This window comes from Miscanthus floridulus, chromosome 2 (genome assembly GCF_019320115.1).
Source record: "Miscanthus floridulus cultivar M001 chromosome 2, ASM1932011v1, whole genome shotgun sequence".
Lineage (NCBI taxonomy): Eukaryota > Viridiplantae > Streptophyta > Magnoliopsida > Poales > Poaceae > Miscanthus > Miscanthus floridulus.
In genome coordinates this window covers 21,426,744-21,443,021 of record NC_089581.1, presented here as the reverse complement: position 1 = coordinate 21,443,021, position 16,278 = coordinate 21,426,744, and the positions used below count along the sequence as shown (strand labels likewise).

Below are 16,278 nucleotides of genomic sequence, written 5' to 3'. Positions count from 1 at the left end.
ATAGACTTTTCCTAAATGTTTTTTTTTACTGCGGACAATGGAGGCTGTCTGGATGGACACGGCAGCCCGAGCCACACGGATACGTCACCGTCTGCGTCTGGTGATCGTTGCGTGCCAAGTGCCAGATGCTATCATGCTAGGACTAGGATAGAGCGATGGAGAACCGTGCTGTCTTTCTCGCGCTGAATTTCCTGTGCTGGACTTTTGGCGCCAGCAAATTAATTTGATTTATATGAAGCTTGCTCCGTCAGTTTTTTTTTTTTTTGATAATTTGATATTGTACCGTGTACAGGTCGGCTGCATGGTTGCAAATATGAAAGGTCAAGAACTCTAGATCATGTGGTTGCCATCAGCCTGCTAACTTTTTTCTCATTCAAAGGTGGCTGCACCTGTGGACCATCAACATTTTCCCATTTTATCCTCTCATGCCTCAAATAAGCAATAGCATGGCTACAAGGAACTTCAGTTAATTGCCACCTCTTGCAATCACATGTTTTTAAATTGATATCTACTATGTGGCTGTAATCCCTCACCTTTACTTGGAACACTCCTTGACCAGAAGGTATAGCAAAACACATATTTGCCCACTCTACATTCTTTGACAGCTTCGATCTTTCTTATCTTTGGATAGAAGGTTCCTTCCATTTGATTTGCTAATTCTTTCTGTTTGTTGTAATGTCTTGTCATTAGCTGAGTTTTGATCATCTCAAACATGCTAAGAATTGGAAGCTCTCTTGCATCTAAGATGTAATTGTTGAACACCTCACAATTGTCGTTCAATAATATGTCACATTTAGGAAATTCTGAGAAAAAAGCTCTAACCCAAGTATTGGGAGGCATCTTCTCAAGCCACTTGAAGGCAGCCTCAACTAAGTATTGGGAGGTCTTTTTGCACTGTCCTACCAAAGGTGCTGATGCTTATCTTATCATTTGCTCGAAATGAATCAATGTACTTAGTTGCAAGCCACTTGGAAGTGCATCTCTTCAGCACCCACTCTTTATCGCAATTGTGACCCCCCATAGTATGTCTTCACTACAAATGATTTGACCCTGCTATCAAGTGAAGCATAGAGGTTCCATGGACAGCCAGCATCACAATGGGCCCTTAATCTCCTCTGGTCATTCCTTGGTATCTCAAATTTCACTCTGTTCCTCACACTATATTCTGTTATTGCATCCCTCAGCTTCTCTACTGTTGGGAACACAAGGCCAACAGAAAAACTTGGCTGGTTGACATCAGCTTCAGTCCAACATTTCATCCTAAGCCTGTCTTCTCCCTCACCATTTGAACCAGGAAGGTCTAACTCTTCTTTTTCATTGTCTTCATCATCAGGAACAACTGCCATAACTATCTCCACCCCCTTTCGCTGGCTTCCTCTTGCCTTTTTGTTACTTTTCTTCTGATCCACAACACTGTACACTAAATCCGCAAATAAATCTTCATCACCTTCCAAAACCTCATTATCACTATCTATGAAGTCCTTATCTTCATATGTTCCCTGACCTCCACTCTGCCCAACTACTCCTTTATCCAGATCAGTATAAAACACATGCAACTTCTCATCAAGTTTTGGGTCTTGATAATTAACCTTCCTTGGGCTCAAGACTTTAGGTAGTTCTGCCACTAGATTCAGCACTATGTCATCCCATGTAATGTCTTCAAATCTATCTTGATTAAGATAAACTATCAAAGTCTTGAACCTGTCCACCATATTAGCCATCACAATAGTATCACGGTCAGATTCTATCTGTCGGTGTTTCGAACAGCCGACTAGTAAATTTGTATATTGCGCGTCTAACCCGGATGATGTGCTAGGAGGACACAAGGATTATACTGGTTCGGGCTGAATGTCCCTACGTCCAGTTTTAGATTGCTCGTATTACCAGCACTGAGTTTATAGTAGGAGGTTACAAACTGGCGAGAGAGGGATAGGTCCTAAGTCTCTGGTGGAAACAACGAATGGGTACCGAGAGCTTGGTTGCTGCTCAGCTATGTGCTTGAGGTTTGACGCTAGTGCTCTTGATCCGATGCGGTGTGGTGAACTGATCCCCGTTAGTGGGATGCCATGCTTTCTCTTTTATAGGCCAAGGGAAAGCAGGGGTTACAGCGGAAGGGAAGAGGGAAAAAGGAAAAAGAAATAAGGCTCCCGGGGGTGTCCGTCCTCCTCTTCGCGTGGGTCCTGCTGACCTTGAAGATCGTGGTGGCAGCAGCATCGCACCGAGGTCCTGTTGGCCGCTGCAGCATACATGCGGGCGTCGTGCGTTGTTCTTGTCTTCCATCCCATCCAAGCGGACGGAATGGTCAAAGGGTCCTCTGATAGAGGCCATACGGGGGGCTGGCGGTACAGTGCCAGTCAACTGACGCCGGTCGACTGGTGTTGGACGGTGGTCAGGCTGGGAGTTGGCAGCATAGTGCTGGCCTGTTGACGCGGTGGGCGACGTGAGTCTCCCAACATGGCCTGATGCGACCGCCAGTCGCATCAGGACGCGTCTGAGACGTGCTCCCAGACGTGCGCCTCCACGCCATAGTGGTTCAAGCGGTTCGGGTCCCACCCTGGGGCCACTGCTTTTGTCCGGTAGCAAATCCAACCCCCAGGGAATTAGCGAGGCGAAAATCTCGCCCTGGGGGCCGGGCGAGACGGAATACGACCCTTGGGGGTCAGACGAGGCGGAGCCCTCCCCGTGGGACCAGACGAGTCGGAGCCCTCCCCGTGGGTCGGAGGAGTCGGAGCCCACGCCTTGGGGTAGGACAAGGCGAAAACCTCATCCTCGGGAGTCAGCCGAGGCGGAGCCAACCCTCGGGGGTCGGACGAGGCGGAGCCCATGGCCTCGGTGGCCGGACGAGGCGAGGCCCATCAAGAGGTGTAGTCGCACTCTTGACCATTTGGATGAATCAACGTTGATGGTTATTAGCTCCTCCTCTTTGGGTACCCTAGTATTGGTCCCCGACACTATCAGCCTTAGTCCATCAGCTATTGTCTTCTGAGGCAACAAACAGTAAAGCTTGAACCTTGGGCTCATCTCATATCCTAACTGCTCGACAAAATCCTCAAACCACAGTGTTGACCACGTCTTAGTCTGAATCCCATCAAACCAATTCACTCTCTCATCCACAATAGCTTTTTAGTCCACTAGACCCAACAAAGAACCCTCCATGGTGAAACTCAATACTGAACTCATCATTACCATTACCTACATTATGCGCAAAATTGAACCTTTGATCAGCAGAAGGAAAAACCTAGAAAAATTGCCCCAAATCAAGACAACAGTAGCAACTACACAAGACATCCTATGAACCCATACACCAACAACCGATGAACCCTACAATCTACACAGCGGAGGTCGGCGATCAACTTACCGTACTCCGGCATGGCCTCCCCTTTCCGCTGCAACTTAGCCACCATGATTCACCAACTCGACGATGGAGTGGTCCACTGCTGTATCCAATCCGCTGCAGCCTCCGCACGGTCTCCGCTTCACCTCCGCTCGATCGCCCAAGGCCGTCGCCGTCGACCTCGTCGACCTCGGCGACGGAGAAAGGGAGGCGGGCGCACCTGAGCCGCGACTCGGGACGGGAGCGGCCCCAGGCCCTTCTAATGGCCCTTGCGCATTAACGTTTTTTTTTTGCAAGATTACGGCGCGCCTCGGCTCCTGGTTGGACCAAAAAGAGACAGTAGCAGTGATTATGCACCAAAATGACCGTTTTATAACTTTAGGGACCAGGATGACACATCAGCGCAAGTTTAGAGACCGCGGGTGTACTTTACTAAAAAAAAAGACTAGGAATCTGGCTTTTTTGTTTTTTTGGACCCGAAGTCGAGAGAGTGAGAGTCCTTTCCACCGTCCAAGCGCTATTTCGTCGCTTCTCGGCAATGATACGGCCAATGGTCGTCAAGTTCTGCTAGTGTGTTCAACGATCAAAGTGCAGATCTTGTGATCGACGTGTTCGATGTGTCACCTGTTGAAGCATCAAAAAAAACTTTGTTGCTTGTTTGGAAGCTTCTTCATTGAGATGCGAATCGGCCTCAAGTCGCAAGATCAACGCGCTTCTCTGGCATTGGCAGTGTTCCGTTGAGTGGTGGGTCCGATTGTCGGTGACGAAGATAACCGGCAAAACGTTACATACAAAGACCACAATGTAATTTCAATTTTTTGAAGCATGTCTTTGTGAGGAATCCAATGTGCCCGTTTTATTTGTATCGATATAATGAATGAAAGCCCAGTTTCTTAAAAAAAGAGTATGTCTTTTTTTATTAAAGAGAGAGAAGTGATTGTTTACTCTATTTGTTTCTTTCTTAAAGTGACGTCGCATCTCTCTTGATCTCTGTATTTGACTGGACTTATGACCCATACTTATACGAGTTAAAACCACACACGTTTATGTGTCCATCGACGGTACAAAGTCCAATTCTTGATTCCAATTCATATTGAAAAAGAGGACGTGACCGTTACATAAATTAATCTCCAAGTCACAAGTTGTTCAGATGACCACACAACAAGATGTACATTTTGTTACAATACATAGTCATGTTTGCTAGTAGAAATAAATAAAAAAAACAGAAGAACCCTTGGATGCACAGCATACAGGGAAGTGGGATAGACTTCTATTCTCTCTTCCACGTCAGAGATAATGTGTTGTCACTTGTCAGTTGACGATTTCAACCATTGTTAATTAGGAACATGCTGAAGTGTTAACTTATTGTATGACCCATGGACCTGGTGATACATATTATTTTTAGAACGCATTAGACGACCACACATATTGTAGAGATGAATTTATCGTTACCAACACCAACGCATATCCTAACTCCTAAGATACATGTAGCTGAGAGATTAGATGGCGAAACACTTCAATAATGTAAATAAAAAGAAACAAAAACGAAAGAGAAAATAAAAAATAAAAAAGGCTCTAATTTGCAACTTGAGTACCCATCCTTTGCCTCATGTTTCATATGTTTTCTATTTCTAAACGGTTGGGAGTAGAACCAAAGCTTAACGGTTCCATGGATTAAACTAAAATGTGGACTAAAATATCAACTTTTAGTCCCTAAAATGCTAAACACATGGACTAAAATTTGGACTAAAGGATTTAGTCCTCTAGTCCATGAGGGGGTGACTAAACTGAACTAAAGTGTTCTGGAGACAATCCTGCCCTTCGTTACTCCCCATCCCACCTGTGGCCAGCAGCTGTAATATCTTCATCTCAACAGGGGTAATATTGTCTTTATACAACTGCATTAATGAACTTTAGTTCCTGAAACTAAACAGGGTTCGGCCTAAACTTTAGTGTGGAATGGCAGCATATTGTGCCGTGTCCGTCGTGGTCCAACCGCTCGATCGAGATGCCTTTTTTTTCTACTCCGGGCAGTGGAGGCTTGCTGGATGGACACGGCCATATGGCCGGGACAGTGATGGGCATGGACTTGTCCGACCGTGAGGGAGAGGCTCGTTGCACGCGGTCAGGTCATGCTCGTGCCGCCAGAGCGGGACGGAGACGTCACCGTCCGGCGATCGCTGCGTGCCAAGTGAGGACTAGTATAGGCTAGCTGATACAGCGATGGAGAACCGTGCCGTGTTTCTCGCGCTGATTTTTTTTTCTGTGCTGGACTTTTTGGTGCCAGCAAATTTGATCTATGAAGCTTACTCCGTCGGCTTGTTGATATATTGATAATAACAATAATATTGTATTCGCATGCAGCCGTCGGCTGCGTGGTTGCCAACATTGCTATGACTTCTGCTCCCTAGCTGGAATTCTTTTTGACGGGGAATTCTGTTCTTTTCTTTTTCTTTTTTGTGGATGACGGGGAGTTCTGTTCTACGGTCTACAAGTACAAGTTCTTGCATATGCACCGATGACTTTGGATGATCATCGTTAGCACGTATGCTTATGCGTGTACACTATTTCTGTACGCATTGGAAATTTGGAATCTATATATGTTCCGTTCCGTCACTCAGACGGCAGACTCCAACTCCAAGCTTTCTGGATCCAAAGGAAATTAGGAGTCATGCCTTGCAAAAAAGGGCGCTACTTTCAGGGGGAGAATCAAGGAAATAAAAAAAAAACAGCTCCAGCGTGAACCCGAATTCTTTTTCGCTTAATCATGGGTAGGGTTCGTGGCTTGATCACTGGGAATCTGACATGAATAGTCTATTGCGCACAACAAGTTGCACGCAAATTTATTACAGATCAGAACGGGAACGATTACTTTGCCGTCACGTTGATCATGACAGCTCGCGTGCATAATTTAGGTAGCTACTAGAGTTGAAAGTGCCGCAGCCACACTAACTTGGGGACAACGAAATTAAATACTCCCTATCCATTCTTGAATAAGTAACATTTTGGAAGAGGTACGTTCAGATTTGTCTTGAAAAATATTTTACACATTGCTTTTTACGTGCTGAGTTTCAGTGTTTGGAAGTGATATAGGTGTAATTTGTCTTGAAATTTAACTGTATAAAATGATAGGTGTAAATCTGTCTTGAAATTTAACTTTATAAAACTGCATGTCAATGATTAGAAAGGCATGTGAAAGTTGGTCAACAAATAATTGTGGACATATGGATTATATAGATGGTTCGACTGTGTTCTCTGGAAGATTTTGACATCTTCACTCTATTGCCATTGATTAGAAGAGATAGGACCTTTCACATTTAATACGTTTAGACATATCACTGTAAAAGTTTAGCAGTCTAGAATCCAGATAGATGGCATCATGGGACAAGGTTAAAGAGCTGCTAGTGCACTTTAATTACTCTTGTCTTACAATATTTAAAATCATGTTTTCTCATTTAGAAAAATGATGCTTTCTATATGTCATTTTCTATAACTGTAAAGCCTAACACAAGACTTATAAAAAAATTAATTATAATAAACAACTATAAAATATTAAGTCAACAGATGTATTGAAGATCATAGTTGCAACTCGAAAGAAAGGCAACCGTGTGAGCAACAAGAAACTTGATCGATGAGCAGATACAAGATTTGTTAAACAGTTCAATGAATGCTGTTTGAACGAGCTCTAGCTCTAAGAAATTCAGTTATTCGTAGCACCTAAAAATCTTAGGTCTCTAGCTAGAGATACATATAGATGACTTATTTATTTATAGTTTGGACTAGATATCAATATCTGGACCGCTTTAATTTAACCTGTAAATTAGAGATCTAACATGAATCTTGGAGGTAGAGATGTGCAAAGTTGGTCCGCCAAGGTATTTTTTCGATGACTCTTTTGTTTGAACTAGGAAACAATTTAATAATTATTTTATGGGGATTCTTGGGAGATTTTATAAATGTACTCCCTCCGTCTCAAAATAAAAGTGTATATGTGATTCAATTTTTTTTCTAAATTAATGGGCACATATAGGCCATATACTAGGCTACCGTATCTACTGAGGCCCCAGCGTGACAGCACAACAGCAACTTTACGCCAGTTCAGGGTGGACCGAGAAAACAAAATCCCGTCAAAAGAAAAAAGAAAACAAAAAAAATCAACGGAGGCTCCATTCAAAAGTTGCCCGTGACTTCAGCCTACCGTCCTCTCTGAATATGTGAACAATTCTCTGAACTGTCAGACATCTTTATAGGGGCAACAGTGTAATTTGCCAACTTCACTAATCTAGGAGCCCCAATACTACATGTATTTTTATTGTGGGACGGAGGGAGTATTTCAGTAGACATGTCTTTGAAGTCAGAGTGTTGTTTTTTTTTCCTTCTAAATTTGCTGAAAAGGACTTGATCCGTAGTATTGAGTAGATGGTCATCATAAAAGTGAGATGGCCGGCCCCAAAGGCCCGAACCATTGGAGTTCTTTTAGAGCAAGGATTGTAGGGTGTTTAATTTGAATCGATGGTTAACAGTAGTGGACGACGCTCATGAGGAGCAAGATCTCCCAACAACCACTCCATATTCCCACCGTGCTTGGCCCCTATCATATTCATACGCGTACAAATACAAACGAACAGACCTTTCAAGTTCTCTCTATCCGGTATCCGCCAATAGAAAAAGCAAGAGCCAAGAGGTGTGCAGGCATGCTTGGATTAGGGTAATACGTTTGAAATAATAATAAAAAAAAACAGTGGTAACATGAAAGCGTGTCACCAAAAACAGAAGAATCACCGACCTGCCTGCCTCTACCGTCCACCGTCCATCCATCATATCACCTTGCTTCCCGCCGGCATCAGGGAAACCAATCCTCCACTAACAATATTTATTTATTTATCAGTACTAATTAATTTATTTTTATTATCTAATAAGGGAAGAGAAGAAGAGAACGAGGTGGAGCAACATGGAAGGAGCGCGTGGCGAGTAATATTCGGAAACTTTCCGCGTAGAAAGGCCGTGGCGAAGGTTGATCGCCGTTGCCGATCGGTCAGTACACACCGCGCTCATGTAACACGGGTCTACACGCTCGTTTTACTTTTATTACCTCGGAGGCAAGGCTTCTCTGTTTTTTTCCTCACCACGCATCCCATCCCATAATTAATAATTAATAGTCAGTATGTTCGGCGAGTGCTGATACGATCATATATGATCGTTGATTATTACTGTAAATGAGTTTGATGTGAGAGAAAAATACTACTCTAACCGAAGATGTTAGATCAAAGCCAACAAGCTGAGTGCCGCTAAGGCGCGGGTGGACCGCGTCGAGCGTCGGTTCCTGCTCTAGGCTATACTATATCCCCCTCCCCCAAGCCGCCACCAACACCAGCAGCAGCAGCAAAACACCCCTCTTCCTCCCCGCCGGCGAGAGATCGACGAACGACATGGTGCTGTCACACGGCGTCGGCGGCTCCGATGAGTCCGTCCACTCCACGTTCGCGTCCCGCTACGTCCGCACCTCCCTGCCCAGGCACGTGTCCCGCTGCCGCGCCGCCCCTTGGCCGGGCCGGTTTCCTCCTGCGCTCTCTCGGGAGCATTCCGCGCTGCGGTTTTCTTCGTCGGACCAGCCCGCCGCTAACCGCCTGCTGCCTGGCCCGCCCGCAGGTTCCGGATGCCGGAGCAGTCGATCCCCAAGGAGGCGGCGTACCAGATCATCAACGACGAGCTGATGCTGGACGGGAACCCGCGGCTGAACCTGGCGTCCTTCGTCACCACGTGGATGGAGCCCGAGTGCGACAAGCTCATCCAGGCCTCCGTCAACAAGAACTACGTCGACATGGACGAGTACCCCGTCACCACCGAGCTGCAGGTACGCTCGCCGCGCCACTCCTGCTTCATTCTTCCTCCGTCGATCGCTCATCAATCGAGCCGCAGCTATCTAGGGCCAGTTTCGGGTCATGATAGCGTGGTTTCTGGCCTCATCCCGAAACCCGAATGCCCCAAATCGGCAAATCAGATCCATCCTTTTCCCCACTTTCCCTTGCCTGCTTGGCCCCCGTTTTTTGATTGGTTGTTTGCGATAGAACAGTAGTCAAACACGGCTCGTGGTTTTTCATTGGCCCACTTGGCCTCTGATCTGGCCTTGGATCTTTTATACTTATTTAATTTATGTATTATCGATGGATGGCAATCTGACCTTGGATTCAGAAAACTAATACTGAAAAACAATTCAAAATGATTGAGTATCCACTATCCAGGCCAGCCATCACATACTCCGATACTCATTACTGCAATACTGCCTTCGTGTCTCCCTTCTGGACTGGGGCAGTGGGGCGAGTGACGGGGATAAGATCGAATGAAGCGTTGGCTCATTTCCCTTGATCCCTTGGATCAGACGATCAGTCCATGCCTCCATGATCCTGCACTTCTGCTGCCTTCGCAGCTTCGCAACGGCAATCAGCAAGCGTAGTGCTGCGATTTGCGAACAAGTCCGGCCCCCCGCACCCAATCTATCTCCGCGGGAATCTGCTGACCGGCCCACCGGACAACGCAGCGATGCCGATGCGACGGAAATAAAAGCCGTTTGCCCATACCCATCAGGACAGTTCAGCACAAACAGTCTATTTCTGTGGATTCGGATAAATCGCATGTGACTGATTCAGTGATTCGTGTCGCGCAGTCTCAACCACGGGCTCGAGCTCGATGTAGTGTATACTATTATTATCTGTATTTTTAGGCAGTGTATCTGCTCCTATTCTTTTCTCTCTCTCTCTCTCTCTTTTTGCCTGTCTGAAACCATGAGAAAGGAACGCGTGTCACTGCGTGACCAGCGCCTGCCCGCTGCTGCCAATTGGCCGGTCGCCGTCGCTTACTCCGAACACGTGGCCAACTTGCTCGGGGGCACCCACCAATAATGCCGCGGCAGCCGGTGCTCTCACATCAGGGTGTCCTCAAAAGTGATGACTATTGTGTTGTCAAAAAAAAAAGTGATGACTTATTGATAATAGGGAGCAGTTTTACGGAACTAATGAAAGACATTCTACTACTAGCAAGTGGCCATTGATAAACGTCAAGATTAGAGATCAGACGAGTCTATGTTGTGGACTTGTGGTTTTGGAGTTTTAGTTTGCCTTGTCCTTCGCCAATATGACGACATCCTCACATCCACCAAGTTCGATCGGCCATCGAGAGTTGGAAGGTCAGCATTTGTTTACACAAAATGTCTGATCAATCTGTAACAAAATTATGAGTAAGCGGTTTGTGTAATTTCAATCGTCTAATTACATGGATCCAATGTCTAGAGCCATGCCTGAAAGGCTGGAATGCAGATTTTTTTTTAAAAAAAATCCTGTATTCTTTGAAAACATTTGAACTAATTTTTGTATGTTTTTTATTAAATTTTCTCTATTCTAATAGCCTGTTCGCTGGTTGGTTTCTGGACTGATAAGCCCGGCTGGTACTAGTTTGTTGTGAGAGGAAAACACTGTTGGCTGACTGATAAGCCCTGACTGAAACCAACAAGCGAACAGGCTATAAATGGGCACTGGTCCACTGGAGACTGGTCTATATTTTTAGCCCGTGTATGTAGTAGATGTTGTTAATCTCAGATTTGAGATAGCTTAGCTTACTTTGAATAATGGCAGAGGTGGTAATTAGATGCAAATATGTTTCCTGTATTATCTCTCCTAATGGTAGGTGGGTAATTTGTATGAAAAAAATTAGGGGGTTCCTGAAATAAAACAAAATATAGATTATGTTTCATATTGGTATATGTAGTAATCCAGATGGATTACTCTTTAATGTTTTTCATGATTGCAGAGGTGAATAAACATTTAGAAAATAAAATAGATACAATGACTATTATAAGCGGTGGCGATTAGGGTCTACTGATTTTTTAAAGAATTTTTTAGACTTTTCTTTCCTTTTCAGCACATCTCATGAGAATTGATGTGGATGCTCAATTTGAATAGTAAGATGTGTGGGGAAATATCATTAAATGTGAACGCCAATTTCTCTTGTTGGTTGATATTTGCAACTGCATTTGAAATCCTTAAGATTGCCTGATTCAAATTGCTTAAGTTCCTCCTTTTTGAAATCCAAAATAATATAAGAGGCGCTACAACACAAGTTCAGAACTACATGACTGTAGCTTTCGTACTTTCCCATTTGCACTCTAAAGAGCAAAATGATAATCGATTTGAATTAAACTTTTTCGTCTGAATTGTGATTGTGCAGAACCGGTGCGTGAACATGATCGCGCATCTCTTCAACGCTCCTCTCGGGGACTCTGAAACCGCAGTTGGAGTGGGCACCGTCGGCTCTTCCGAGGCCATCATGCTGGCTGGGCTGGCGTTCAAGAGGCGTTGGCAGAACAAGATGAAGGCCGCCGGCAAGCCCTGCGACAAGCCAAACATTGTCACCGGTGCCAATGTGCAAGTAAGCAAATTGCAATCCAGTTGTGTCTGCGTAGACCACGTTCTCCAGTGCTTAAAATGACAAAGTATTTCATTTACCGACCCATCAATGTGTTCGGTGAAAAATGCAGGTTTGCTGGGAGAAGTTCGCGCGCTACTTCGAGGTGGAGCTGAAGGAAGTGAAGCTGAGCGACGGCTACTACGTCATGGACCCGCAGAAGGCCGTGGACATGGTGGACGAGAACACCATCTGCGTCGCGGCCATCCTGGGCTCCACGCTGAACGGCGAGTTCGAGGACGTCAAGCTGCTCAACGACCTGCTCACCAAGAAGAACGCGGAGACAGGGTAAATAATAAATAGATAGACAAGCAAGCACCCTCGCACTGCATCTTTCGTTCGAGCGTAAACGATCCGTATTCATCCGGGTGTATGCTGGTGCGCTCCTTATGAACTTGGACTAAACGTGCAGCTGGGACACGCCGATCCACGTGGACGCAGCGAGTGGCGGGTTCATCGCGCCGTTCCTGTACCCGGAACTGGAGTGGGACTTCCGTCTGCCGCTCGTGAAGAGCATCAACGTCAGTGGGCACAAGTATGGCCTGGTCTACGCCGGCATCGGGTGGTGCATCTGGAGGACCAGAGAGGACCTGCCGGAGGAGCTCATCTTCCACATCAACTACCTCGGCGCCGACCAGCCCACCTTCACCCTCAACTTCTCCAAAGGTGCCATTTTCGACACTTTTTCCCCTGTTCTTTGATGCAGTGTGTGACTGTGTGTCACGCAGGCAGGCTAATTCATTTGCTCATGGTGCACAACACAATTTCAGGTTCCAGCCAGGTCATTGCACAGTACTACCAGCTGATCCGACTTGGCTTTGAGGTAAATCTTAGCACTTAATTAGTAACGTTTTTGCCGAAATTATTTGTGTATCCACACACGTACCGCTGTGGAAAATAGGAAAAATAAGGATGCTCTCGATTGTTAAGAAGGCAGTGTGCTTGCAAATGCAGGGTTACAAGAACATCATGGAGAACTGCCAGGAGAACGCGATGGTTCTGAAGCAAGGTCTGGAGAAGACAGGCAAGTTCAACATCGTGTCCAAGGACAACGGCGTGCCGCTGGTGGCCTTCTCCCTCAAGGACAGCAGCCGGCACAACGAGTTCGAGATCTCCGACTTTCTGCGTCGGTTCGGCTGGATCGTGCCGGCCTACACCATGCCCCCCGACGCGCAGCACGTGACGGTGCTCCGCGTCGTCATCCGCGAGGACTTCAGCCGCACCCTCGCCGAGCGCCTGGTGCTCGACATCGAGAAGGTGCTGCACGAGCTGGACGCGCTGCCCGCACGCGTCCCCAGCGGCGACCTCGCCGCGCTCGCCGCCGCCGAGGAGAGCGAGAGGGTGATGGAGAAGAAGCGCCAGGTGATCTCGCTCTGGAAGAGGGCCGTCCTCGCCAAGAAGAAGACCAACGGCGTCTGCTAATCAGCCGAGCCGATGCATTTCTGGCCCTTCGTTCATGGGTGGTGCTGTACCAACGGAAGTTGCCCTATTTCTCTGAACATCTGGTGAAATTTGTCCTGAGTACGTGTTTTCAGTTTTTACCCCTCTGGATGAATGCTGCTATGTGTTGAGGTCAAGTTTTAGAGGACGGAATTGCTCCGGCTCGATGTAATGTAGCGAGTTTATTATGTGCTCAACAACTCCCAGATTTCTCTCCGCTCTTGCATGTAAGCTGTATAAACTCTCTGCAAGGACTTTTGCCCCCCGTTAGTCCTTGCAAATAATACTGCGCGCTCACGCTGAGCACTGATTACATACTGGTTTGTAATAAGAGCAGTCCAATGGTGCATTGATGATGATTTTTATCCTCATTAAATGACTTGTCACGTAGGCAAAATGCTGACATGGCAACGTAATTAATGAAGAAAGAGAGCAAAAATCATAGAAATAATTTTTTTATGAAGAAACCAAGTCTACTCTTGACCCAATGCACCAAGAAACCATGAAATCGCCATTGGAGAGAAACCACCAGTTTCTAGGGAGCTCGTGTCGCACTCCCATTGGAGGAAAAGATAGAGTTGGGAGAGAGAAAGAGAAAATAGTTATTACTCATAGAAACCATGGGTTGAAAAGTAGTACTTTTTTGATGCGATATCCTATGTTATAGAAACTACCAGTTTCTTTTATTGGGACTGCCCTAACAGTCGTGCATCTTATATAGATTCTAGTCCAAAAAGCGCTACAGAACCAAAGGCTACAGAACCAAAGCAGGGCTTGGGCCATGTTTAGTTTGCCAGATTCCAGAATTTAGCACTATGCAAAAAGAAGATTCCCCGTCACATCAAATTTGTGGTACATGTATGGAGTACTAAATGTTGACAAAATTAAAAACTAATTACGCAGTTTGGTTGTACTTTACGAGACGAACATTTTGAGTCTAATTAGTCAATGATTGGACAATTATTACCAAATAAAAACAAAATGCTACAGTACTCAGCAGTGTCGCTACAGTGCCCAAAATTTCGGCGGCGCCGAATCAGGAGGCCAACTAAACGCGGCCTTGGCGAGACTGATGGGCGGGGGCGAGGAAGCGCTCCCCTCCCCTCCTGCGTCCGAACACCAAAATCCCTAGAAACCCACTGCTAATCCCTCCTCTCCGACCCAGCCATGTGCAGATCCAAGTGCGCCTCCCTCCGATCTATCCATCCATGGGTCTCTCGCCGACATTTCCTCGACATCAGAGGCCTCGGGTGGCTTCTCTGCATCACAGCTAGGGCCTGCCATGGCGGCCGATTTGTTCGGGCCGCATTCCCCGGCGGGTCGACCAATACTTCCTGGAGAGGGAGCAGTTCTTCGATCCACAGCTGGAAGACCTCCTTCAGCGGGCTACCAAGCAGAATCGTTACATCAGGGAACATAGGGGCGAACGCACCATGGAGAGTTGTCAGTTGCAAAACACCATGGAGAGTTGTCAGTTGCAGAAGGAATCAAAGTCTAACAAAGAGCTCAAGGTATGGCACAACAAGGACATCCATATCCCAGCCGGCATCAGTAGCAGCGACAAGCTTGTCCAAGACAGGATTGCACTCTCACAGAGTCTACAAGAAACTCAGTTTCGCGAGACATGGGTCCAGGATCCATTGGTAGAAGATCTCCTCAATAGGCCACTCGGTTGCAATGAAGTCCTGCTAGACCCACCATCCAAGCTGCAATGTTCTCCTGCATCTCGTGTTGAAGCAGATCTTCACCAAGCACCAAGCAGAGTTTCATACCAAGAGAAGGGGAAGTGGAAAGAATCAAACCTGGACAGCAAGAGGCATTTCGGGGAAAGGAAGTGCAGCAGTGCTTACGGAAGCTATGGTGAGCGGCAAAGGGCTACTACTACTAGGATCTCTCAGTTCTTCGGCGAGAGTTCGCGTGCTGCTGCTGCTGCTACAAAAGGCTTCCAAGGTCCCACGGCCTGATGCATCCAAGGGTCACTAGTAGGTGGGGAGCAGTCAACAATCAAACCAATATGACATCCCAAGTTTCAGATCACCAAGCCAATCCTAGAAACGAAAGAGGATGGAAGAAAGTGCCTTCATATTGGTGGAGAAAAACCGGTAAGCATCAAAAGAGAAATTCAGCTACCCACGAAATGAATTTAGAAACACAGCGGATAGAGACTTACAATCATCTCCAAACCCACGAACAAGAGGAGAGGAGGCAGAGATTTCTCAACCATGTCCGAGGACGTTGTCTAAATTGCCTTTTTACTATGCACAGAGTGGCCTTCTGCAATAGATTAACAAGGTGTTGACGGTGCCTAGGAGAAGGACACAAAGCATCTGCCTGTCGGGGGGACAGTGAACCCTCCTCTCAGTTGTTGAATCGGAGGCGACGTCAAGAAAATCATGATCACTTGGGCCTTGTTTAGATGCAAAAAATTTTGCAAAATGGCTACTGTAGCATTTTGTTGTTATTTGGCAAATAGTATCCGATCATAGTCTAATTAGGCTTAAAAGATTCGTCTCGTGGATTTCGTCTAAACTGTGTAATTAGTTTTATTTTTTATCTATATTTAATGCTTTATGCATGCGTCCAAAGATTCGATGTGACGGGGAATGTGAAAAATTTTGCAAAATTTTTTGCAAACTAAACTGGACCTTGGATGAAAGCTTGCAAGAGAACGGTCCCCGGCATTTTAGGAGGGCATCTTCACCTATGTTTTGGTACTCCGACGATGTGATCCACCACACACCATGATGAAACCAATGGGCGAACAGAGCAACAAGTGGACACTACCAAAGCATGTCACTTTTGCGACGCCGCTCACCCAGATCATGGGGGACAAGGCAAAACTAATCATCGAAGATAACAGCTACAACCTCATGGAGAACTCTTTCACTACACTTGCCCCTGGACCAAGCATTTATTCTTGCGATCCCATGTTGTTTGAGTCGCTCATTACTAGGACACCAATAATTAATCCACAACCTCTCATGATGTCTCCGACTAGATCTTCCGGAAAAAAGCTCCAGGCGATGTTTGATGCTGCAGCTAGTCAG

The 16,278-nt window shown here is 46.1% G+C and overlaps 1 protein-coding gene across 1 annotated transcript; it reads left to right on the top strand.

Moving 5' to 3' along the window:
* The first annotated feature begins 8,660 nt into the window (after positions 1–8,660).
* LOC136519543 (glutamate decarboxylase 1-like) lies at positions 8,661–13,348 on the top strand. The gene is made up of 7 exons (XM_066512934.1): positions 8,661–8,849; positions 8,984–9,188; positions 11,555–11,755; positions 11,865–12,079; positions 12,204–12,457; positions 12,562–12,614; positions 12,746–13,348. The coding sequence occupies exons 1-7, from the start codon at positions 8,764–8,766 to the stop codon at positions 13,211–13,213; spliced, it is 1,482 nt and encodes a 493-aa protein (XP_066369031.1). The 5' UTR covers positions 8,661–8,763; the 3' UTR covers positions 13,214–13,348.
* The last annotated feature ends 2,930 nt before the right edge of the window (positions 13,349–16,278 follow it).

What these genes read in the sequence shown, in the direction of transcription:
- LOC136519543 (XM_066512934.1), top strand. Translation starts at nt 8,764, where the DNA reads ATGGTGCTGTCACACGGCGTCGGCGGCTCCGATGAGTCCGTCCACTCC. An exon ending in TCACCGGTGCCAATGTGCAA is followed by an intron (nt 11,756 to 11,864) that starts GTAAGCAAATTG and finishes TGAAAAATGCAG; the next exon opens with GTTTGCTGGGAGAAGTTCGC. An exon ending in TGATCCGACTTGGCTTTGAG is followed by an intron (nt 12,615 to 12,745) that starts GTAAATCTTAGC and finishes TTGCAAATGCAG; the next exon opens with GGTTACAAGAACATCATGGA.